General features: G+C 35.4%; 1 protein-coding gene, 1 non-coding gene and 1 pseudogene across 2 annotated transcripts; 2 read left to right on the forward strand and 1 right to left on the reverse strand.

Moving 5' to 3' along the window:
• Positions 1-3,785, forward strand: LOC132168834 (DNA (cytosine-5)-methyltransferase CMT3-like; annotated as a pseudogene).
• A 645-nt stretch (positions 3,786-4,430) lies between these two features.
• LOC132172903 (MADS-box protein defh21) lies at positions 4,431-8,716 on the reverse strand. The gene is made up of 8 exons (XM_059584465.2): positions 8,672-8,716; positions 8,187-8,438; positions 6,613-6,685; positions 6,351-6,518; positions 5,657-5,698; positions 5,486-5,527; positions 5,136-5,373; positions 4,431-4,513 (listed from the first exon to the last, which is right to left on the reverse strand). The coding sequence occupies exons 2-7, from the start codon at positions 8,378-8,380 to the stop codon at positions 5,143-5,145; spliced, it is 750 nt and encodes a 249-aa protein (XP_059440448.2). The 5' UTR covers positions 8,381-8,438; positions 8,672-8,716; the 3' UTR covers positions 4,431-4,513; positions 5,136-5,142.
• Positions 8,717-25,734: 17,018 nt separating this feature from the next.
• Positions 25,735-25,838, forward strand: LOC148589780 (small nucleolar RNA R71). Its single transcript, XR_015909847.1, has one exon. It is a non-coding gene; the product is annotated as a small nucleolar RNA R71 (small nucleolar RNA).
• Positions 25,839-26,443: the final 605 nt, after the last annotated feature.

Consider the following 26,443-nt stretch of genomic DNA (forward strand, 5'->3'; position numbering starts at 1 on the left):
ATGTCTCAAGCTTCCTTTGAGGTCTCACAAAGAGTAATTCGTTGAAACTCATCTGGAGACACACAATTGAAGATGCAGCTTAACCCTAGGTTATTCCAGTTGCTTTTCACCATGCCTTCTTTACTCCACTTGTCAAAATCACCATCTGGTTTAAGAAACCATTTTTCAACAGTAATCCATATATTGTCATTAAGCCCCTTCAAGTAGGCTTTCATATGGACCTTCCAGTGAGCATAATCATTTCAATTAAAAATTGGAGGGGCACTAGAAAAAGAAGTATTTGGTTCCATAACAAAGAGGTCAACAAACACGCTCAAGACGTTAGTAAAAAATCGAGCCAACCCGCTCTAATACCAAATGAAAGATTACTAGGATCGTGTTCTACCTCTAATCACCAAATAATCAAAAACATGGAACTAAGTCATTTAACAATATAAATCAAGCACAACGGAATTTAAACAACATCACAAACACAACACAAGACTTGTTTATAAAGTGTAAAACCATTCAAACACATCAAAAGTAAAACCCACTCCAGGGTAGCCAAACCCGAGAAATCACCAAATGAAGATTCAGAGTTATAGACTAGACGATACTCACAACCCTTGAGGATCTCTAAACTTAGTAAGAACAACAAGCTTCCCAGCTTGGCTCCATCCTGACCATCTTCATGGGGTGCATTTCCTTACCGGCCCTTCGGTAGACTTCTTTCTTCAAACAACCAAACCAATAATCTTGTGTAGATAAACGAACAAGGCAACACGCTAAAACAATAGTAAAGCACAACCCGAAGCTTTATCACATCCTCTTTTGAACAAACACTCCCGAGACATAGCGCCCGAAGAGAAACTTTGACACTATACAGAGAAAAATCCTCCCAAAAAGTCTACAGTGAACAGTGACAACAAAATCCTTTTATAGGAGAACCATTCTATTCTTCCCGTACTAACAGGGCTCATTTCTCATTAAGACGGGATGCACAAAATAATAGATTTGAAAAATCTGCGTCTTAACGAGAAAGGAGTTTCGTCATAACGAGAAGGACAAAATCTCATCCATATCATATGTCCCGTTCTAACGCTCTATCTGACTAGAAAACAGGAAGTCCAACATTGGTCACGTTACATGTCCCATCTTGACGAGTAAACAGTGGCTTCAGCTTCAATTCTATTACATCCCCATCCTGACGCAACTCCTGACGAGGAAATAATAACTTCTCGTTGCATATCCCGTCCTAACGGAACTCTTGACGAGGAAATAGTAGGTTCTTAGCTCAGTCCTGTTCTGACGGGGTTCGTGACAAGAAAACATAAAGCTCTTCCAAAACCCTTGAAACCCTAAGTGCTATTTTCCAAAGTTTTAAACAACAAACCGTTACAATAAATATCATTGAATTTGGCCAATCTAAAACCTAACTGTAGTTTTATTTTTAGATTGATTTGGATTCAAAGAGAAAGTCCATTCAAGATTGCGACAATTACTGTGATATGCTCTATTTATTGCCCTACTCCACCTTCGTTAGCATTCCATAAGGTTGCAGTTCTCTCACTACCATCATCTAATTGTAATTTTATCTGGAAATTGGAAAGATTTCATTTCATTTCTTATAATTTTTTTCCCTTTTGAACTTGCAAATGATAGACAAGCCAGTAGTGAGACATCAACGATTTCTAGTGAACTTGAACAAGTTTCCCAAGCTAAAGGGCATCACAAGACAGAGGTGACATTACTAGACCTTTACTCAGGCTGTGGTGCTATCTCAACTGGATTGTGTCTTAGAGCAAATTTGTCCAGTTTAAATCTTGTTACGGTTAGTTCTATTATTCTTTTAAGTCACTTAAAGATATTGAGTTGGCTAGATTTTTCAACTTTTTGCTTTTTTATTTTGGTTATTTTTTCCTTACTTAGTAGGTTGATCGTTATGTTTGTTTTTTGTAGAAATGGGCAGTTGACTTGAATGAGCATGCTTGTAAAAGTCTCAAACAAAACCATCCGGAGACGGAGGTATACTATTACAATCCATTTTCTTATATTGATCTAGGCGCCTTTAATGTTTAGATGCAAAGTTCTTAATTACATTGGTCCGCCCATTGCAAATCAGGTTAGAAATGAACCCGCCGAAAATTTTTTGTTGCTTTCAAAGGAGTGGGAAAAATTATGTGTTTATTTTTCCTTGGGTGGAACTTTCCACTAGAGTATTCGAATCTCTTTGCAAATGAAGATGATGATGTCAATGATGATGATGATGATGATGATGAAGAAGAATAAGAAGTTGGTGGTGAGGTGTTTGAAGTTGATAAGATATTGGCAATATGTTATGGTGATCCCAAAGAGACAAAAAAAACGTGAATTATATCTTAAGGTATATGAATTTCAAATTAAGTTGGAAAGTGATGTGTCCCAAATGTTTATTTTGGTATAGCATTTCATTTTTCAGTAGGGTTGTATGAATTGCATTCTTGGTTAATAATTCTCAGTCTTCATATTGATTAATCAGCTAGACTCCTTTTAGTTGATTATAAACCAGTCTTTTGTGAAGAGAAAATGGAATGATAATGAACTCATTCCATCAATAAACTTAGAGGAATAAATTATGCATTTTTTCTTATATCAAATGGTATAGCTAGTTTGAAGTGGGTAGGCCTGCAAGGATGCCCTCCTCAACTGAGGGTTTTGCAGTGGTCCTCTTTGTCAAGGAATAAATGGCAAGACAATGGGTTAGAAAAGGTGTTACTTGCCTGTCCTTCAAGTTTCATAAGTGGTTTTGGTGAATCATTTGATAATAAAATTGATGATTTACGGTCTGAATCTCTTGTTCTTGTTTAGAATTTCATAAATGCAATTATCTTACTATAAAAAATTTATAAGTAATGTCATTAATTGGTTTCCTCCCCAAATTATAAAGTATAGTTATAGTTGTTTTCGAGAAGATCCAAAAGATCCTGGCTACTAAACTTCCTGCATTGAGCGTACAAACCTGATATGATCACATATATAGGATTCTTTAATTCTTGACTTGTTCGCTAATTTTACACCCATTCTTCAAACTGCTAATGAATTTCTACAACTATTGTGCTGAGTCCTGAACTAGTACATGTTCCTTAATTTATTTTTTCATTAATTGTACTCATTTTTTTTCATTAATATCAGAGCAGGGGAGTCCATTCATTCCTATATTATCATAAACCACATGGGATTGGATGTTGCTTTAGGGACAGCTCTCCTTGAATTGTATTCCAAGTTTTCAATTCAATGGACAATCATCATATCTGGTCTTGCAGATCATGGTCGTGGGGAAGATGGAACCAGACAGCATGGCATTTGCTGGGATCTTGTCAGCTTGTAGCCGCCACTTGGATCTTGTTGATGTGGGTGAAAAAGTATTTTTATCAAATGGAAATTAAGAATTTTATGATATCAAGCCAAAGATGGATGCATATATGGTGGATTTGTTTGGAAGAGCTGGATTGACTGACGAAGCTTATGAGATTATCAACAACATGCCAATGGAGCCAAACACTGTTATAATCAGGTGCTTACTGGGTGCATGTAGAACCCATGGCCAGAGCTTTAATTTTGTTTTGATGATAACCTGATCAGGAAACTCTTGCTTAAATTAGAGCCGGAACTTGGAGCAAACTATATATGTACTTGCTGCTAATTAATGTATCTGCTTTATCTGGTATATAGCTGGAATGATGCAGCTAGCTGACCTGAGAATAGCCATGAAACAGAAGCGATATATTGACGAAGGTTCCTGGGTTCAGTTGTGTAGAAGTAAATGATGACTTTTGATCTGGGGCCAATTAAACTTTTTAGATTATGCTGAAAAAGCAGGAGGTGAAGGAGACAATTTTGTAAGTTAAAGGGGCAAAGTATTGATTGTAAGGACAGATGAAATCATGGTCAAATGTGCAAGAACATCATAGTAATGGATTGGTGTTGCATCTTCTGCTCCATTGCAAAGTAGCTAGAGACTTGTGGAAATAGCTATTCCACGAGAATAATTATTTCATTTCAGGAGTTTATTCCGCATACCAAATGGAGCCTTATTGTTGCTGATATACTAGCTAAAATTAGGTTGACATATTAATTCCACGTAAGAAATTTTTCATTTTTGACACCCATAATCGTAACGCCTGAAACACATCAACACTGACCCGTCAAGAGGATTTTCTGACGTGTCAGACAACCTGACACGTCAGAAATCGTGAGTCAGCAAAAAATTAATTTTTTGTAGTGATACTACTTTATAAACTCATTAATGAGAAACAATACTTGTATGATTTTTTAATTAATAAAACCATCAAATTAAAGACATTGAAAGAAAAAAAAAAAAAACCTATCACGCACACAAAGAAACAAATTTATCCCTTAATTAATTAGTAGATAATAAGTCCATTAAAAGGAAATCATATATATTCAATTATGTTGGTGATATGCCAAAATGACACGAAGTCGGTCACCACGTTCTTCCTGAAACCGGAGGCCCTTTTGAAGAGTCATTGTCAAACTGCAGAAGGCATCAATGAAAATTGTTGATTAATTAATTAATTAATTAATATATCCATAATATTGCAAACTCAAAAACAATTACATTGCATGAAATGGACAATATTTCAAAAGCTTAAGTTCATAAAAAAAAGTAAATTTAATAATTTAATTAATATTCTAACGCTCTCCCTAAATAAGTCATGAGACTCAATACATGAAATATTTAATTGAAATTAGAGGTGAACCGATGAAAACAATATTCGAACTCAAGACCTTTGGTTCTGATACCATGTTAAATTAACGTTTATCATAAAAACTTAAAATGAATCGGACTGTATACATAACATCATCCTTCATGGCACTTCTTAACCTTAGTACTTTGTCAAAATTAAGATTAATTTTCATGTTGTATCACTAATACGGTAATACCTCTAAAGAATGCTCCAATTTTTTTTTGTATATGCTACTTTAAACTAATAGTTTCTATACCCTACAATTCCACCACCAATTCCAATTGTGTGTGTATATATATATATATACTGTTTTTTTATCTTTTACCAGAAAAACAAAGAAAGTAAAAAAGGCAAGAATTTTCAGAAAAACTCAATGAAAATTAATTTTTAAACTAAATTTCATACTACCTAATTCTCAGGGACGATTAGGGTGATGGAGATTCATGAAATCTTGAAGGTTGGGCTGAGCAGGCAGGAGATGGTATGGGTTAAAAACTGAAGGCAACCTGGTCGCCAGCTGAAGAACACCACTGGGTTGCTCTTCCCCAGAGAATGGGAATTGTTCAAGCACATGTCTATGTTCCTCAGTGTTTGGAACCATACCCATTCGATGATGCTCCATTAATGCTGCCTGCTTCTCCTTGATCTACTTGTACAATAAATATACTAACACAATTTAGTTTTTCTTTAAAAGACAAAATGAGGAATTATATATATATATATATATATATATAAGCTCATTTAAGCATTGTACTCACCAGATGGTATATTTGATCATTTTCGTCTTGAAGCATTTTCTCCTAAATTTGGACAATGAGGATTATCAATGATTTAATTAGAATAATATAACTTTGTATATGTGTGTGTGTGTGTGAGAGAGAGAGAGAGAGAGAGAGAGAGAGAGATGTTTAACAGATTTCACAGTTTACCTTCATCTGAAGATTATCCATCTGCTGTTGTAAGAGTTCAAACTGTGTATATATATATGTATATACAAAAGGTTGAGAAACACAAACACTCATATAAGTTAGCCACATTTCTCAAACTCATATTATGCAACTTTTTCATGCATATATAGATTAATATATAACACTAATTAAGATACCAATGCAAGCAATATTATAATACAAATAGAACTTAAGAAATTGTATATGATGAATTTTAAGCAATAACAAGATGAGATTTATGATGAATTTTATCCGCGGCAAACTTCACTTACCGCTCTTGATATTTTGGCACTACTATTGTAATCGTACCCTCTTAAAGTGAAAAATAGAACATTCAGGTGACCCACAGCCATGTAGGACGGACCCACAACCATCGTTTTTTTTTTTTTTTCCCTCTTGTTTTACCTTTTTTTAATTTTTTTAATTAAGAGAGTTCTATATTTTTACTAGTTTTACAGGGGTATTCGAAACATTTCATATGTTTACCATCTGATTTAATCCTAAACTTTAATGGTAGGGCGGTATTGCAAAATTTTAAAACATGAGAACACGACGACATTACAACTTTTAAGGTATAATTCCAAAAGTGCTAAAAATCAAGGTCGGTAAATAAAATAATCTACTGTTTTCTAATTAAGCTTATTAATGAGAACAATATTACAAATCAAATGACTACCTTCTTTGCTCGAACCATATTGACTGAGCATTGGAGCTGCTGCTCAAGTTGATCTAAATCCTCAAATCTTATGGAACTTAAGTCCTCACAAGTGAAACGTTTCAAACTCCATTGAAGATTCAGGATTTCTTTTTGCATCATTCTCAATTCGCCATGCATGGCTTCCTCCTACAAATAGTAATTAAAGACATTAATCTTAATTACCCAGAAATTAACCCTACTTTAAATCTATATATATACTAAATGAGGTGATCAGCTGTACCAGCTGGGGATCATTGTTTTCTGGATTTTGAGTCCCTGTTGAATTCTGATACCTTTCTATGATGTGCTCCATGCTGTAGCAATGTAAAAGAGATTAATAAATATTATTCTCGTAAAATTCCATCATGAATATTATTAATTATAGTTTGGATTGGCTGGAAAATATGTCATTAATGAACATATATAGAAATTAAAGAATCAGAATCTGAAAATTTTGACTTTCTTTGAAAACAAATTCCCACCAGAATTATTCTGAGAGACTAGATGTTTTAATAGAGATGAATGAATATAATTAAAAAGAATACGAATTTAACCCCAAGGGGTTGCTTAAATCTTAGTCCAGTACTCAAGATTATATATATATATATATATATGTGTGTGTAGTCCAGTACTCAAGATTATATATATATATATGTGTGTGTGTGTGTGTGTGTGTATGTATGTATATACTTTAGAAACGTTTGATCAAGACCTTATATATATATATATATATATATATATGTATGATAAATAACAATCATTAAAAATATACGTATAAACAATTTATATGCCCAATATTCATTAAATAAATGAATGAATAAATTAACGATTTTATCCAAATGAAACTAAAATTTCATACAAGAAAAATGAATTTTAGGGCACAATAAACAGAAAGAACATATTTCCAAATACAGTTAATTTATAGAAACCCAAATTATATATGATGTAATTAAACACTTGTAGGCCTGCAACAAGTACGTACTATATACCAAACACTCTCTTAAACTCTGCCATGTTTTACAGAAATTGATTGACATTCTTATCCAAATACAATTGACTCTATTATAATTATAATAGTAAATTAAGTATAAATAAATATAAGGATATTATTGTTTTTCCAATTAACATGGTGCATATTTACCCAGTTGTACTGCATGGTACAACATTAACAGAGTCTACCGTACGTTTTTAAGATTCAATGGAACAACAAGAAATCTTATCGTGTCACAATCATCAGGAAACTGTAATAATATATATATATATATATATAGTGTTCACAAGTCTAGCTGGAGCAGCAGGTCAAGACGTTGATGATCAGTCGTCGGCCAAAATATATTAGAACTGACAAAATAATTATGGCATAATAGTAATACATTACTGTGGAGACAGAGACCCAAAATCAGACCACCTCATTTGTTCATAGAAAAATGTTTGCTTCACAAACAAATTTTATAAAAAAAAAAATAATAAAAAAAAAAATTAGATAAATTTAATTATAGTGTGTCATATCATATCATATAGTATTTTTCTTGTTCATAACATCCCAAGGGAAAAGTAAACCCTAGCCATATATATAAGATCTAGGTAAAACTATATATTAAAACGACCAAAAACCAAAACATAGAAACGGTTTCACACATGCATGATAGAAAATCATCATGGAGAATCTTCAAAGCAAGATCATACAAAATGGAGAATCTTCAAAGCAAGATCATACAAAAAGAACTCATTTTGATCAAGATTAAAAAAATAATAATAATAAAAAACCCTAGACAGAAAAGAAAAGAAAATGGAGAGAAAGTTTGTTATATATACCCGGAAGGCTCACTCTCACTGCAGTAGTGGAACAACTTTCCAGAGGTAGAGAAGATGATGAGGGCGATCTGGGCATCACAAAGCACAGAAAGTTCATGTGTCTTCTTGAACAGCCCTTGTCGGCGTTTCACAAAGGTTGTATGCCTTGCTGCTGGGTTTTCTATCCTTGAGAGTGGCAACTTTCTCCGCCCCATTTTCTCAGAAAAAAAATGGAAACCAAACCCTACCCTTTTGGTGCTGAATATAAGCTTCCTATTTCACAGAAACATAAAAACTGTTGAATAAAATATGCTATACTATATATATAAACAGCAATACTTTTTTCTCTTTTTTCCTTGATGAAAATTAGTGAAGGACTAGAAGAATCAAAGAACGTAGACATATACATATATATCTATATATATAGCATGTTTGTATATAGTCTGTAAGAGAGAGTTGAAGAAATTAAAGGAAGAAATGGAAGAAATATTAGATCGAGTTAGAACCTTTTCTTTCTTCTCTAGCTTGTTTGATTTGAAGTTGGCATGAAGTATATATGTGTCTTAAAGCTGTTGAAGCCTACAATATACATATATAGCCCATCGTTTTCCATAATATTACAGCAAGATCTCCCGGCATGAAGCCAATAATGTTGTAGAGAGAGAGAGAGAGAGAGAGAGAGAGATGGTTGTACTTGAATGTTCACGTGTGATGTTTGTCTTACTGCGTTGAAGGATTACGTGTGTGGAAGAAAATTGATGTGGGCCACAGGAACTCAAATGCCATGCATTGACCAAATACATGTCATATCATGCATTGTTATATATATATATATATATATACATGTCATATCATGCATTGTTATATATATATATATATATCTTGCAATTAGCCAAATCATGGTCCTTTTTTAATAATTAGTAAGAATTTATACAAGAAAAAATCATGGTGTTGCACAATAATTCATTGTAAATGAACTATATATATATATATATAAAAAAAAACATTAATTTGAAAGCCTTTGATCAGAAGGCTGGTAAAATATATATTAGTATATATGTCGACAAACATATATGATGCACGAAGGATATATATCTTCCTCACAGTTGCAAGTATATACGTACTGGAACATCAGAACATTGACAGAGGGGATGAATAAAACAAACATCAATTAACAACAACTTGTCTGCTTCTTAACAACTGGAATCAGTTTTCCGTCCACTTCACCCCCGATCACCGTCAGATTTCACATGCTCGCTTCAGACCTATAAAAAGCATACATGGAACTACATATAATGTTCCCCAATACAGATATATCTGTATATATATATATATATATGGTAATTAAGAAATGGGAAGCCATGAGAGAGAAAGAGATATATGAAACATCTAAACAAATATATATATACCGTCTAATTATATGACATGATCATATCATGATCATACCATGCATGTTAACAATATTTTATGTGGCTAATTCTTTTGTGCTAATATATATAAAAAGTTATGAACTTAATTTGCTAGAATTCTATACATCTGCAGTTCCTAAATGATTAGATATTATTAAATGGAGGGGTGCTCAAAGTGGGCGCACCACCCTTCATGTTTGCCGAAAGCCATAAAATATTACTCGTCTCCGGTCAGGGGCGAACCCATGCAGGGCATGTTTTGGGGGCCACAAAATTTTAACACTCACGCTAATATATATATATATATATATATATATATATATATATATATATATATATATTAAATACACCTTTAAAAATGTTTTTTTTTTTTTTGCCCTCCAATTTTTTATTATTTTTTAATGTTATATATATATATTTGCCCCCCAAACCTAAAAGTCTAGTTTCGCCCTGGCTTCAGGAACTGGTAACTAATCACAAGTTAGGCATAACGCCTAGCAGTTACACAAGTCATGTGAACACGTGGCAAATCCGGCAACATTATAAAAAATCTACCATTAGCGACAACAAAAGTCGTCACTAATGAGCATCATGATCAGCGGCAACTTAGACGTTGCTAAAGTCGTCGAGGATACTCATTAGTGACGACCGACGTTAGAAAACTTCATTTATCACTACTGATCTTTCATCATTTTTGTAATCATACCCTTAATTAAACCTTAAAAAGTCTCAACTTAATGTATTAATCTTTCAATTATTTCAACTTCATCCCTCCATTAAGAGAACTAGGGCATATATAAATAGTATCAGATTCGAATCAATTATGATCGGATTTGAATATAATCAAATATCTGAAATCAAGTCTCTTAAATCTTAATATTTGTTCTTTTGCTGTGCTTTTTTTTAGCTGAATTTTAGCTAATAAGGTGTACAATTGACTATTGCAAAAAACAAAACAAAAAAACACTAATGTATATATAGAATTAAAGCTTTAATTTGTACAATTAAGTTCGAAGACTAGAACAGTATAGTAGAGAAAAAATGCCAACCTCTACAAACACTACTGAATAATATTGTAGCACCAATATTGTACATCTTAAAACATCTTTACACACAAATCTATCCAAGTATTTTAATACAAATCTTAGGTATAATTCATCATCCAAACGGGTTTGCAAAGAGATGGTGCATGCCCGAGAGTTTACATCCACATAATTAAGATTAATTAGATTACTATTTGTTGACAACATTGCTATCTTCTCATCACATTCGTTGTCTCTCCCTCAGAAGTCCCTATTTCCATTCTCTTTCTCTTCCTCAATATAGCTGGAGGCTTCCTTCAATGGCCTCGATCCCACTCTATCTCTTGGGTTGTCCTTCCATTCCAAGAACCACACACTTTCCCTTCATTCTCTCTCTCTCACTCTCTCTCTCTCTCTCTATCTCTTTTGAGCTCTCATTTGTATGGATTGATCCCCTAGAATTCTCTTTAAATTTGAGATTCTCAAATTTATAAATCTCAGCCATTCATTTTATCTAAACGTCTAAAATAAGCCATATTTCAGCATTTAATGAAGAAACATGGCTTATTAAATTTCTTGAGTGTATAAATTTTCTCATTAAATGCTGAAACATCACTTATTTTAGACACTTAGATAAAATGAACGGCTGAGATTTATGAATTTGAGAATCTCAAATTTAAAAGAAATTCTAGGGAATCTCAATCCCCCTAAAGGGTCGGGATCTGGATTCCCTCAAATTCCCTTGCCTCAAATTAGTAATCTGAGCCGTTGGTTTTCATCCAACGGTCTAGCTAGATTACTCAACTAATAAATAATTATTAAAAAAGTTATTTATATTTTAAAAAATAAATCAAAATTAAAATAATAAAAAAATTTAAAAAGATTTTAAATTTTTTTTGTGGTGGCCGGCCACCACTGTTAGAGGCTAGGGGTTGCCGAATGGCAAGCCAACTATTTTTTTATTATTATTTATTTAGGCCCACCGCAAAAAATTTTAAAATCTTTTTAAATTTTTTTGTTATTTTGATTTTGATTTATTTTTTAAATACAAGTAATAGTTTATTATTATTTTTTTAGTGAATTGTTCTGGACTGTTGGATCAACATCCAACGGTCTAAATGCATCATTTGAGGGCGCGGGGATCCCTGTCCCTGAGAAGGTAGCTCGATCTCCTAGCTAGAGTCGAGCTTAAAACCCAACTATTACGTGATTCAATACGTGTCCACCAAGGAGCCAGCAGTTTGACACCCCCTTAGTTGACCCCCATCTATCAACAACACATTTTGTCTCTTCCATCTACGCTTCTTGTCGGTGGTTAATTTGCAGTCTCACTTGCTAGCATGCTTTCTTTGACAAATTCTATATTTTGTAGCTACAATCTCATCATTTTTAAGGAAAAATGTAGCTATAAAAATTCAAGGTATACCTTTAAATAATTAAAAATAGTCGCCCAATTATGTGATTATTAACTCATTTAAATAATTTAATAAATTTCAAGTTCTTTAATTATTTGACATATTGACATTTTAGGCTTGAAAAAATCATAACTCTTTCGATTCAACTTTGAATGACAAGAAGTTTGTCTTGAAATTTTTATCATTCAAAAGCTTATAAAATATCCAAAAATCATTACAATTCAAAACTTTTCGATACCTTAAAAGTCTCACGCAATCTCTATATATGTTTATGTTTGACCAAAATTTATGTTTTGACATTTGCGCCTTATAAAACTCATAACGCCCTTCATTGGTGTCCTAAAATTATGAAACCACTTTAAAAATTTTCGTTTCTCGTCATTTTATTATACCTTAAAATAATTTCATTTATTGTCACCTATTGAGTTATCAGCGTTCAAAACAGTGCAGCTTCTCTTCCTTTGGCTTGCTATATCTTTAACTAATTATTCTCATCACCTTCCAAGTTAAGTCCATCTTACCCAATTTAACTTAAACCTCAAAAAAAAAAAAAAATGCAAATTCTCGTTATCTTTGATATTAAAATCACATTTACTCTAGGGAGTAAATTTTAGAATATTACAGAAATGTCGGTCACTTTGATGCATTTAGAAGTGAGATCTTGCATAGTTAACACCTCAATACATTGGGTGATCGTAAGGCTGGCAATTTCTTACACTACCCTCGAACTCAACGTAAACTTAACACGAAATTACTGGATTATGATTAACTTATGTAGTAACCCAACATACAATATTTAGGGTTAGCAATTTTTTACACAATCCGCGAAACCAACACGAAATTAACAATTTAGGGTTGAGGGATATGACCCGATTAATTAAATGAGTTTGACTATGATTAACCTACATAATTTTATATGTATGCCTTAACACAACCTAAACTTAATATACAAACATGAATGATCGCCCCAGAAAGGGACAGAGCCAGAGCTTAGGATGGATAGAGGCCAAGGGGCAAAACTTTTAGTAGCTAGGGGTCAATAGGCAAAATAAATAAATAAATAAATTACCTTATAAAATTTTTACTTTTACCTTTAAAATTTTTTTTCTTTGGTTTGGGAGCCATGGCCTACGCTGCCCACCCCCGCTCTGTCCCTGCCCCTAGGTGATCACATATACATTGGTTAAACATTACTCTATACATATAATGGAGTCCATAATTTTTTAATAAAAATTGAATAGTTAAGCAATATTCTATTGAAATAGATTTAATAACAATTAATTATTTTGAAGTATTAGGCATGACTGTTTTAAATTAATAATCCTCCCTTATCCCTAGGCTAAACACATGCTATCTAAACTAAAGTCCAAACGAGCATGCGCCTGCAAGAATGCAAACAAAATTAGGAGCTCTATACCATCTCACATGCCCAAATCTTGGCGTGAAAAAAAAAAAAAGGATAAAGTATTTTTAAAAAAAAAAAAAAAAAAAAAATTAATTGGAAAAATTATTTTATTTTAATATGTCAAATTAACGATTTCAATATATATATATATATATATATATATATATATACATTTTATTTCAGAAAAGAAATATTATACGGATTTTTAAGTGTACACTCAAGGTCAAGGTCAATGAACACTATTTAACCCATTCAAAATTTTATAATAATTTTTACCGTTAAGTGAGAAGGTGTGCGGTACATATATCATTTCTCTTCTTAAAATATATTATTCTTACTTATAAATTTTATGTATATTGTCGTGAGTTTTAAAGTTACTTGTAAGTATACGAGTCGTTTGCACTATAAATTTTGCAAGTACGAAGTCGAATCCATAGAGAATTGTGTCGTAAAAATAAACTTCTATATAAACTAATTGTATTTTAACTTAGTTCCAAAAGTGGTGTGATTTTTCTTACAAAAAGACAAACTAAATGAAACCTAATGCTAAATCAAATGATAAAATCACTAAGGTCTTTAGAATTCATCTCACCAAATCAAAGCAATATATTCTCATATTTTGCTCATACAACCGACAAACAAATAAGCCTTATGCAGTATTCTATGTTTCATAAGAAGACATATTGAAACAATCAATGAATCCAACCATTAAACAAATCACAAACAATACCCAATTGAAATCAAATTATCCAATGTATCCGTTTGGTTTACGAATCACAATGGATATCCAATTTCAATCGAATGATTCGATGTATCCGTCGGATAAAACACATCGAATATCCAATTTTTCACAAATAATAATCACAACATTCAATTAAAAGAGATTAATCAAATAACTGAATTGGAATAAAACAACACTTTTATTAAAAGTCGGAATTGTACGAACACAATAACGGGAATGTAATTGCTTATTAATGGCAAGGCTTCATCTTCAACCTTAGTTGAAGGTTTTAGCATCTCATGACTACAAACAATATCATCAATTGAATTGAAAACATTAAAATGAACAAACTTACAAAGAGAAACAAATTCAAAGCTACAAAAGCGAAGAAACTTGAAAATATAGATTGAACGGCGCCCCCTTTGTGCATTTACAATGAAAAATATAATATAAATACTAAATAATTAGGGCTTCGGCGCTGCCAGGTTAGCCTGAGTGCCTTCAGGTCTTCTGTGGCGTAACACTTGGGCGCTACTTGCTAGGGCTTAGGTGAGGGTGCGCTCGAGCGCATCCTTGTTGGGCTCAAGTGCAGTTGCACTCGAGCGTACTAATTGGCACTCGATCCCACTTCCCAAAAATGCACTTCTTCCAATTTCTTTACATCTTGCGTAATAATATCGCAGTTTTTCCTTAACAACTTACAAAATACTAAAACACTAAAACTAGCAAAAACATCATAAAATAATAAAGCTAAAGGCTTAGTAAATACAAATTAAGGGGTCCAAATATACAATATTTGGTACTCATCAAATACCCTCAAACTTACATTTTGTTAGTCTCTTAGCAAAACAAAATGAAAAACAAAATCAAAGCATGAAATATAAGTCCGCTGTCGTGGGAGAGACGATTGCATTTAGCATATACAACAAGCCTTTTAAACCCCTAGGCATCCCTAAAGGACGAGTGAAGTCTCGTGAGGGTTTAACAGCAATAATACCCACAAACATTTTCAGAACTATGTTATTGACATACATCAATTTCCACACAAACACATGGTTCTTACTCTTGAGCATGCTTAACAAAATAAACACCACAATCACATCAGGACATCCAAAATCAATTCACTCATAGATGAAAATTTGAAACAACACATGCTCCATTAAGTGCAAAGTGAGATTAACATAGAATCATGAGGCTTCAATCTACTCAAAGTTTATGTATACCTCAAAATTCATAGGAATTCTATCAGATGAAAACAACCAAGGCTTAGGTCAAGATGTGCATTTTTTTTTTTTTTTTTTTTTTTTTTTTTTGTGTAGGTTGTGCAATGCTCAGCTCCCTTAAGCTTTCTAGTTGACCTATATACCGAGTGTTGGGCCAGGGACTCCCAAATCAGATGGTTTTAGGGCACTAGATGTAAAAACATCCTTAAGGGCTTAATAACTCAAGTCAAAAAGGCTACGAAACAAAATCAGCCATACAATCAACCATATTGAATTTCACATATTTTTACGCGAACACTCAATACTTAATGAGGCAATAGGTCCGATTATTCAATAAGAAATTCAAACTGATTTTTTTTTTTTTTTAATCTATTTTCAAGCCAAGGTTTCATTAACAATTCATTCTACAAATCTCAAAATACACACTATCCAATTCATACCTCACAAATTCTATGCTAATGTACTTGTAATGATCAATTCAAACATGTGATGTCTCTCTAAACCAAAAATGAGTCAAAAGACTCATATTTCTAATGACATGATGTGTTCAGGATGTTAAACAAGTCAATGAAATGCAAACCACAGTCACAGTGTAACTCATGCATAATCAACAACATAACAAATTTTTTTTTACACACAACACAACAAAAAATAACAAGAAATGGACAATGATGTCTTTCCCACCCCCAAACTAAAATGACACAGTGTCCCCAATGTGGCCAGAAATACAATATCGAGTGGGAAGAAAACATCGAGAATAACGTAGAGAACGTCCCCCAAACTTGAATGTAAGAAACTTATTCTAAAAAAACACAACAAAAACAAAACAAACAAACATAATCAAATGACAAGAAATAAAAGAATGATGGTTGTCTCCCACAAGCGCTAAGTTTACAGTCTTCAGCCAGACTCTCCACAGCAGATGACAATCACTCCTGATAACTAGGATTCTCCAGTAGTGTTATCTCAATCTCCGAACTCTTCAATTCTAAGAATGGTTTCAGCCGCTGTTCATTTACTTTGAAAGTATTACCATTCTTTGGATCATCAATTTCAATGGCCTCATGAGTAAAAACTGACCGAATAATGAATGAGCTTTTTTATTGAGATTTAGGCTTGCCTGGGAAAAGATGCAGACATGAATTGTAAATAATGACTTTTTGACCAGGTTCAAAGGATCGTCTCAAGATGTTCTGGTCATGGGCCTTCTTCATTTGTGCCTTGTAAAACCTTACACAATCATATGCATCATTCCTTAGCTCCTCTAACTCATTGAGTTGGAGTTTCCTTTGTGAGCCAGCCTTTATTAGATTGAAATTCAGCTGCTTGATGGCCCAGTATGCTCTATGCTCCAACTCCACCGGAAGGTTACATGCTTTTCTGTAACAAGACAATAAGGAGACATGCCAATCAGAGTCTTGAATTATGTACAGTATGCCCACAGTGCATCATTTAATCGCAGAGACCAATCTTTTCTTGTGGGATTCACAGTCTTCTCCAAAATGTGTTTGATTTCTCGATTTGAAATTTTCACTTGTCCACTTGTTTGTGGGTGATACAGGGTGGCAACCTTGTGTGTGATAAAATACTACTTCATCAATTGCTCAAAAATCCTGTTGCAAAAATGATTGCCTCTATCACTTATGATAGCTCGAGGAGTATCAAAACAAGCAAAGATATTATCCTTCAAAAACTGGACCAGGACTATGTGGTCATTGGTCTTGCACGCAACAGCCTCCACTTATTTGGACACGTAGTCCACAGCAACAAGAATATAGAGGTAGCCAAAGGAGTTTGGGAATGCTCTCATAAAGTCAATGCCTTATACATAAAAAATCTCAACAATCAAAATGGGGTTGAGGGGTATCATATTCCATCTAGAAATACTCTCTAGCTTCTGGCAACGCTCACAAGCGGTGCAATATGTATGAGAGTCTTGAAAAAGGGTATGCCAATAAAATCCACATTACAAAATCTTTCCAACAGTCTTTTCAAGCACTGAAATGGCCTCCACATGCATGATCATGGCAAAAGGAGATGACATTGGATTGGTCATGCTCAGGAATACACCACCTAATGATCTGATCGGGACAATACTTGAACAGATAAGGATCGACCCAAAAAAAGTACTTCACCATGGCCAAGAACTTAGACTTATCTTGTCACCCCAATGCAAAGGCATTTGGCCGGTGACAAGATAGTTCACTATATCAGCAAACCATGGTGCAGAATTGTGAGCAATATGCATCAATTGCTCATCAGAAAGGGTCTCAGAAATGGGAATGGCTTCTTCAGTGAAATTCACAATCAACCTAGACAAATGATCCGCCACCACATTTTCGAAACCCTTCTTATCTCGAATCTCTATGTCGAACTCTTGCAATAGCAAAATCCACCAGATAAGACGAGATTTAGCATATTTTTTGGAGAAAAGATACTTCAATGCCACATGATCCAAGTAGATAATGACTTTAGATCCTAACAAGTAGGATCTAAATTTATCCAAAGTAAAAACGACAGCAAGCAACTCCTTTTCAGTAGTGGAGTAGTTGAGTTGTGCATCGTTTAATGTTCTGCTCGTATAGTAGATGACATGGGGGAGTTTATCAACACGCAGCCTCAAAACAGCTCTGACTGTATAATCAGAAGCATCGCACATGATCTCAAAAGGTACACCCCAGTTAGGTGGTTGAATAATGAGTGTGGACATCAGAATTTTCTTCAAAGCCCCGAATGCTTGCTTACAGCCCTCATCAAATATAAACGGGTTCTCTTTTACTAACAACTTGCACAGGGGCCTGGCGATCTTGCTGAAATCCTGGATGAATCACCTGTAGAATCCTGCATGGCCTAGAACAGAACGGATTTCCTTCACTGTACGTGTAGGTGGAAGGTTAGAAATCGAATCCACCTTTGCTTTGTTAACCTCAATCCCACGATGAGAAATGACGTGCACCAGTACTATCCCCTGCTTTACCATAAAATGGCATTTCTCCCAATTTAGCACTAGGTTCTTTTCCTTGCACCGCACTAAGACAAGAGTGAGATGGTGCAAACTCTCCTCAAAAGATGAACTGAAGATTGAGAAGTCGTCCATAAAGATCTTTAGGAAATGTTCTACCATGTCAGAAAAGATGCTGATCATGCACCGTTGAAAAGTAGCGGGAGCATTGCATAACTCAAACGGCATGCGACAGTAGGCGAACGTCCCAAAAGGATAGGTGAATGTAGAATTCTCCTGATCTTCGGGGTCCAGAGGGACCTGGTTATATCCAGAATAACCATCCAAAAAACAATAGTACTCATGCTCAACTAAGCGCTAGGCCTGGGTATCGGTCAAAATGGTCCAGTTAAGGACCTTATCGGTTATTAACCGATAATTTTCGGTTAAAAGGTTTATTAACCGATACCGAACCAATAAGAATTTTAACCGATAATTTCGGTTAAAACGGTACACGGTTAAACGGTTCGGTTAAACCGGTTAACCGATTTAACCGAAAGCTTTATATTGATTTATTTTGTTAGGCCAAAAATCAAAAATGAGTTTTTTTGACTTTTGAGAGCCCAAATACTTTTTGTTGGGCTAAAATAACTTATTAAAAATGAGTTGTTTTAGGGCCCAAATACTTTTTGTTGGGACCCAAATATTTGTTTTTTGGGCTAAAAATTGAAGCTTTTTTATATTGATCTACTTCAACTTTTTTTTTTTATATATATTATAAAATACATTTTTCCAAAGCAAATGGACTAATTAACATAATGAATGCTAATTAGACTAGCAAAACTAGTTAATGAAAAATGCTTTTACCAAAGGCAAATAAATCCCATCAAATGCCATCACTTAAAAAAAAGACATCAAACCTACCCAAACCCAAATTAAAATAAAATCCATTAATAAATAATAAACAAAGTATTAACTAATTAAAGTCACTTAGCAAAAGGAAAATAAGTCATGGGCAACACCATTACACAAATATAAAAGTGAGAAAACATAAAGATAGTGATCAATATGGATAAACATCAACATCAACACGGTTACACAATAATTTCCTTGAGCCACCTCAAACATAGATCATCTTCAATTCCTTAAATTTGCTTCCTTCAATAATCCAACAAATCAAAACATAAATAAAGTGAATCGCTATTAGTAATTAATATTAAAGAGTAAGAAATAAATATCAAATAAGAAAAAAATAAGATGCAAAAAACTTACCAAATACTTTAAACAAAACATTACCCTGCAAAGTTCATCCATTAAGCCTTAATTCGCGTCAAATGTGAGGGAATTAGACAAAATTTCTACCACAATGAAATTTTTAAAGGATTAGTAAAAATAATTTAATCAAATAATTAGAATAATGAATAAATTTGAAATTAACAAATATTACCCGACTCAAGCTTGTAGCTTTCTTCATCTTCAATATCAGGCAAGAGTGACTCAACATACTGAAAATTGGGAGAAGATCTCAACCAATTTTGACAACAAATAAGAGCTTCCACTGTTTTCAGAGCCAAAGAACTCTGAAAAGGATCTATGATGCGACCTCCAGTGCTAAAGGCCGACTCAGAAGCAACAGAAGTAAGTGGAATTGTCAAGACATCTCGTGCTATCTCGGCGAGAACCGGAAACTTTACCTTATTTACCCTCCACCACATTAAAATATCAAAGTTGTCACTTGGTGTCTCCACCTCTTCCGTATAATATTGCTCTATCTCTGTCCGACACATCATCACATTTTTGGACGCCCGAAATGAATGGTAAATAGCTAAAGCATCTTTCTTACTAGTACCCACACCCACACTTTCGGAACTTGTGCAACTACGCTCTTCATTTCCAAACCTAGCCCCACTTTCATTCTTAGCATATTGCTCATATAACCGGCTCAAGACATCCTTTAATTTGGTAACAATTTCTTTTGCTTTTACTAGACCCACATTCGTCTGGAACCAAAATTTCAAGACATTTATCTTGTAACGTGGATCAAGCACCGAAGCAACAAACAACAAGGGGTTAATAGCCAAAAAATTTCCCCAATACTTATCATATTTCTCTTTCATTTGCATTGCCATGGTACTCAATGAATAATCATTACTTTCACAATACTCATCCAAACAATGATAAACATTTTAAAGAATACCAAAAAACAAGTTAGAAGTTGAGTATAAGGAACCCGACATCTGAATTGTTTCGTCATAAAACACATGCAAGAATTTAACAATGTGTCGAACCTTATTCCAATCATCTTCATTTGGAGCCCCCAACACATCCCTCCCTCCACAATCATCATTCAAATAATGTACAAAATTCGAATCTTCATCTAACATAAGATTAAATGCCCTTTCATACTTTTGTGCCGCCTCCAACATGGTATAAGTAGAGTTCCATCTAGTGGAAACATCAGGAGTCAAGGAAGACCGACACCCAAGATTCTTCATTTCTACACAAGACTTAAAGAGGGCTAATCTTTGGGGGGATCCCTTCACATATTTCACCATATTTCGGACCCTTTCAATTGAATCATGTGCACCATTCATACCCTCCTTCACAATTAAATTTAGAACATAGGCACAACACCTCACATGAACAAACTCATGGCGACAAATAACATCATCATTGGACATATTTCTTTTACTAAACTCACTAATTGCTTTATCATTAACACTTGCATTGTCAAGTGTTATCGCCAACACACGGGTAATCCCCCATTCCACCAAACATTGCTCTATTTCCTTAGTAATCGTTATTGCCTTATGATCCGACACTTGGCGAAATGCCAATATTCTTTTATGATATTTCCAAGTAGAGTCAATGAAATGTCCCGTTACAACCATGTAATTCATATTCTGAATCGAAGTCCAAGTGTCAGTTGTCAAACAAACCCTTTGACCAACCATCAACAACTTCTTTTTGATTATTTCTTTTTTGGTCATAAACAACTTAACACAATCCTTCATCACTGTATAGCGAGAAGGAAGCTCAAAACGAGGCTCAAGAACCTTAAACATTTTCTTAACACCCATCTTCTCCCCAATTGAAAAGGGAAATTCATCAACAATGATCATTTCACAAAGAGTCTCCCTAATAAGTTTTTCAGAATACTTCCCAACAATTAGGTTATTACCAATACTACCATCACTCTGACTCTGCCCAGCCATAAAGGTGAATTTAGATTGAGAGTCATATGTTTTTGCTTTTAAGCTCTTATACTTTTGGCATTTTCTGAAATGGTACAACATGTTAGAGGTGCCATTGTTTGTCCCATGACATTTATACTGCGCCCCACAATAGTTACAACTTGCAATAGGAGCCTCTTCAGAACTATTTGCATCTTTAGTAAAATGGTCCCATACTGAAGATTTTTTTGTTCTTAATCTTTTTTTACAAGGGATTGGGGATCGTCGACCACGAGTACGACCATGAGATGCTCCCCTAGAACCCCTAGAACCACCACATCTAATCCCTTGGGTATCAAACTCATCAGATTCATCAATATCATCAAAGGTTTCTTCATCAAATGTGTCTTCATCAAAGGTTTCATTATCATCTATGCCTATGGGACAAGAAGCACTAGTTGACGTCGAATGTCAAGGTGCAGCCATATGAACTTCTGAAGTAAAAAGTAATATTTGATTTTAATTAGCTAATGTGACAATGTTTGACCTATGGGCTATGACTAAAACTCAAACTAATGGTTGGTTTTAATTAGCAAAATTAATTTGCTGATTTATGGTGTTCATAAAACTGAGTTTTTCACCTAATGGTGCAAAATGCAAATCAAGATGCATGTGTAATGTGTTATCCAGTGAACCTGTGGCCGTGGGTACCATAAAATAAGCAAAGAAAAGTTTTCCCATTCTCAATTGCCAACAAATCAACAATGAAATAATATCAAAACACAACACTGAAATACCCATTCTAAATCTCAACCAACAACCAAAGATTTTCCAAACTATTAAGCATAATTCATAAACGATTTCGTTACCTGAAGCAAGGGCTGAGACTGAGAGCTTGAGATTGAGAATCAGAGCTTGATTTGGTAGGAAGCCGGAAATTGGAAGTGAACTGAAATAATTCACACACGATGCACTGCCTGAGGGTCAGAGACGCCAGATAAGAAAACAACAAAAGAAAAAATAAAAAAATAAAAAAAATTCCAGAGTTTACGGTTTACCTGTAACAGAGAGGCGAGGAATCAAGAGTTTCTGATCGTACTAGGACTTTGGGAGTCTGGGACGAGTGGATTTGGGTGAATAGGCTAGGCAATCGGAGATTCAGAGCAAGTGAGCAACGGCCGTGCACAGTGCACTTACAGAGTTACAATGGGTTCACTGGGTTCAACCGTTCGAGTCTCGCGAGAGACGCGAGAGAGGGGAGGGACCGAGAGACTCAGTCAGCGACTCAGCGGCTTAGAGTCTTGCGAGTTGCGAGAGAGGCGAGAGAGGGGACTGCCGGACTGGACTGGGGACTGGGGAGAGAGCGGCGCAGCAGTGGGTGACGGTCAGTGGGTAGGGAGACAGGGGAGACTGGGAGTTAGGGTTCGAGTCATTCAACACTTCGACTTTAAGTCTTTAACAAAAGGAAAAACCGAGTGAACCCACTGTAAGTCTGATCGTACTGGGACTTTAAGTCTTTAACAAAAACGGCGTCGTTTTCTACTTAGTGAGGTGAACAGTATACTGGTTCTTATCGGTTAAACCGGTTAACCAATAAGAACCACTTAACCGGACCAGACCAGACCGTTAAGGATTCCGGTATAAATTTTCTAACCGATAAGGATATCGGCATATCGGTTATAGTTAATATCGGTTCGGTCGAAACCGGTAGACGCCCGGTAATCGGTAACCGATTAATCTGCCCACCCCTACTAAGCGCTCCAACATTTGATCAATGAATGGGAGTAGAAAATGGTCCTTCCCCGTGGTGGCATTTAGCTTGTGGTAGTCTATGCTTACTCTCCATCCTGACTAAATACGAGTTTGGATGAACTCGTTATCCTTGTTCTTAATTACTGTCAATCCAACCCGCTTAGGCACAACATGAATCGGGCTCACCCACTTATTGTCGAAAATCGGGTATATAATGCCTGCATCCAGTAGCTTGATCACTTCAGCTCTCACAACTTCCTGCATAACTGGGTTCAACCTCCTTTGTGGCTCCCTCGATGGCTTGGCATTCTCTTCCAAATGTATCTTATGCATAACTACCGAGGGGCTGATTCCTTTAATGTCTTCAATGGTCCAGCAGATAACTTCCTTGTCCTCTTTCAAAACATCCAATAACTTCTCTTCTTGAGCATCAACCAAATCGGAAGCTATAATTACAGGTAGAGAGCCTACTAGACTGAGGAACTTATTCTTAAGAGTGTCCGGAAAAGGATTAAGTTCCTTCTTGGGGTCTCTATACTGTTGTCTCCCCATTCTCACTGCACATCACTGGAGCAGACTCCAAAAGTGCATCTGCTTGTTCAAGTAACTTGTCCAAGTCCAAATAATTGCCAAATTGAGCAAAGCATGCTTCCAAGGGATCCTTTATGCTTGATTCACTAATTGTCTCCTCAATAATCTCCTCAATCAAGCATACATGTCTGACCTCATCATATTCCAGTGGCTGGTTGCTGATGTCAAAGATATTCAGCTCCACTATCATGTTTCCAAAAGAGATCTTCATCACCCCCGTCCTACAATTTATCAAGGCATTAGCTGTAGCTAAGAAAGGTCACCCTAAAATCATCGGTATTTGAATCCCAACATTTTGAACCGATTTTGTGTCTAGCACAATAAAGTCCACATGGAAATAGAACTTGTCCACCTTGATCAATACATCCTCAACTATTCCCCTTGGAATATTCACCGATCTGTCAGCCAATTGGAGTGTCATGGATGTGGGCTTCAATTCCCCTAAACCCAATTATAAGTAGACTGAATAGGGTAGGAGATTCACACTTGCTCCAAGATCCAATAGAGCCTTTTCAATCCGGCTGACTCCTATCATGCAAGAAATGATAGGACACTCAGGGTCCTTATACTTGATGGGCAGCTTGCATTGAATGATTGAGCTGACTTGCTCGGTCAAAAACGCCTTCTTCGGGACATTTGTCCTTCTCTTGACGATAATCAAGTCCTTTAAGAACTTGGCATATGATGGCACTTGTTGGATGGCATCCAAAAAGGGATGTTGATTTGGATTTGCTTGAACACCTCCAAAATGTCCTCAAATTTCTCTCCTTTCTTAGGAGCTTGCAGTCTTTCTAGGTAGGGAGCTTTAGGAACAAACGTCCTTGGGGGATCCTCAACAATGGGTATGGCTCTAGAATGCTCAGTATCTCTCTCCTCATTGTTGCTAATATCTTGCCCTTGTGGGCACAATAGGGTTCTCTTCTTGTTAAACCACTTGATTGTCCACTTGTCTCCCTGATCAAAGTGTGACAATTGTTTACACATGTTCCTGCCCATGCGCAGGATTTGAAGAATTTCCAATCGCAAATTGTCCCTTAGGATTGGGCACGGGCTGACTTGGGAACTTTCCCTTCTCTCTTTCACCCAAGTGGTTTTGCTATCTGTCCAATCTGACTCTCTAGTTTAGCAATTGCTTGGGTGTTTACCATGGTCGCATTCTTCACTTCACTTATGCATTGGCCTGTGAGCTGCATGAATTCCTTAAGAGTCTGTGGAGTATGAGATTTGAATTCCTTAAGAGTGTCTTCCAAAGACGACTATGAAGCAGACACTGGCACTTGATTTGGAGCTTGGAATGCAGGAGGTGGCACTGAATGAGCCGAGCGACCTTGATTCTGAACCGGTGGAAGAAATCCGGGAGGTTATTGATTCTACGCATGATGAGGGGCTACTCCTTGATTCATCGATTGGTTCTGCTTCTATGAGAAATTGGGGTAGTTCCTCCACCTTGGATTATAGGTCTCCAAGTATGGTCCACTTGATTGCTTCCTATAATCATTGAATGCATTCACTTGTTTCATCGGGCACTTGGCAAAAGCCGATGAGGATGGACAATTCTATGCTAAGTGCAAAGGACTAGCACAGATGAAACAACTATCAACATTGAATGCATTGACATCATTAATGGACTGGCTCACTATGAGAGCATCAACCTTTCGGGTGAGAGCATCTATCGTCAACCTCAAATTTGTGTCTTCTTTCACTTCATAGATGCCTCCTTTTTTGGGAATACAAGCAGATTTGTCCCGATAACTTGAAAAATTCTACTGCTGCGAATTGTCGGACAACTTATCCAAAGATTTGTAGGCTTCATCTCTCGTCAAACTTAAAAATGCTCCCCCATTCATAGACTCGATCATACTACGGTTGGATTGAGTCAATCCTTGATAGAAGAACTGAACAAGCCTCCATCTCTCATATCCATGTGGAGGGCATTTTATCAGTAACTCTTTGAACCACTCCCAACTCTCGAAAAATTCCTCATCCTCCTTCTGAGTAAAAGAACTAATTTCCTTTCGGCACTCATTGACTCTAGACATCGGGAAAAACTTGTTGTAGAACTTGTTCAACAAGATTTCCCATGATGTGATGGATCCAGGCATGTTAGAATCCAACCATGCTTTGGCTCTATCGTGAAGAGAGAAGGGGAAAAGTTTCAAATGAACAGACTCCTCAGAAAAGTTCTGAAACTTGAATGTGACACATATGTCACAGAATTTCTTCACATGACTATATGGATTTTCAAGCTCTAAACCATGGAATGACGGTAAGACTTGGATGACATGAGGTTTAAGATCAAAATGCGTAGCATTGGTTGGAGGCAATGCTATGGACGAAGAAGAGTTTGTCGCAACAGGTGCAAATAAATCCCTAAGAGATCTAGTATGGTCCACATTTTCGGGTATATTACCAGGTTGGTCTTCCATCTCAACAGTCTCTAACTTAGTAAGGGTTCTAAGATTTCTCCTAGCAGTTCTTTCTATTTCAGGATCTAAAGGTGGAATCTCTAGGTTCAAAGATCTCCGACTAAGCATGCACTACACAAGAAGCACTAAAAGAAACTAACAAACACAAAAATAAAAGAAGTAAAACATAAAAATAAATGCAAAATCAGAAAATAAAATAC

Source organism: Corylus avellana, chromosome 1 (genome assembly GCF_965113065.1).
Source record: "Corylus avellana chromosome 1, dhCorAvel1.hap1.2, whole genome shotgun sequence".
NCBI lineage: Eukaryota > Viridiplantae > Streptophyta > Magnoliopsida > Fagales > Betulaceae > Corylus > Corylus avellana.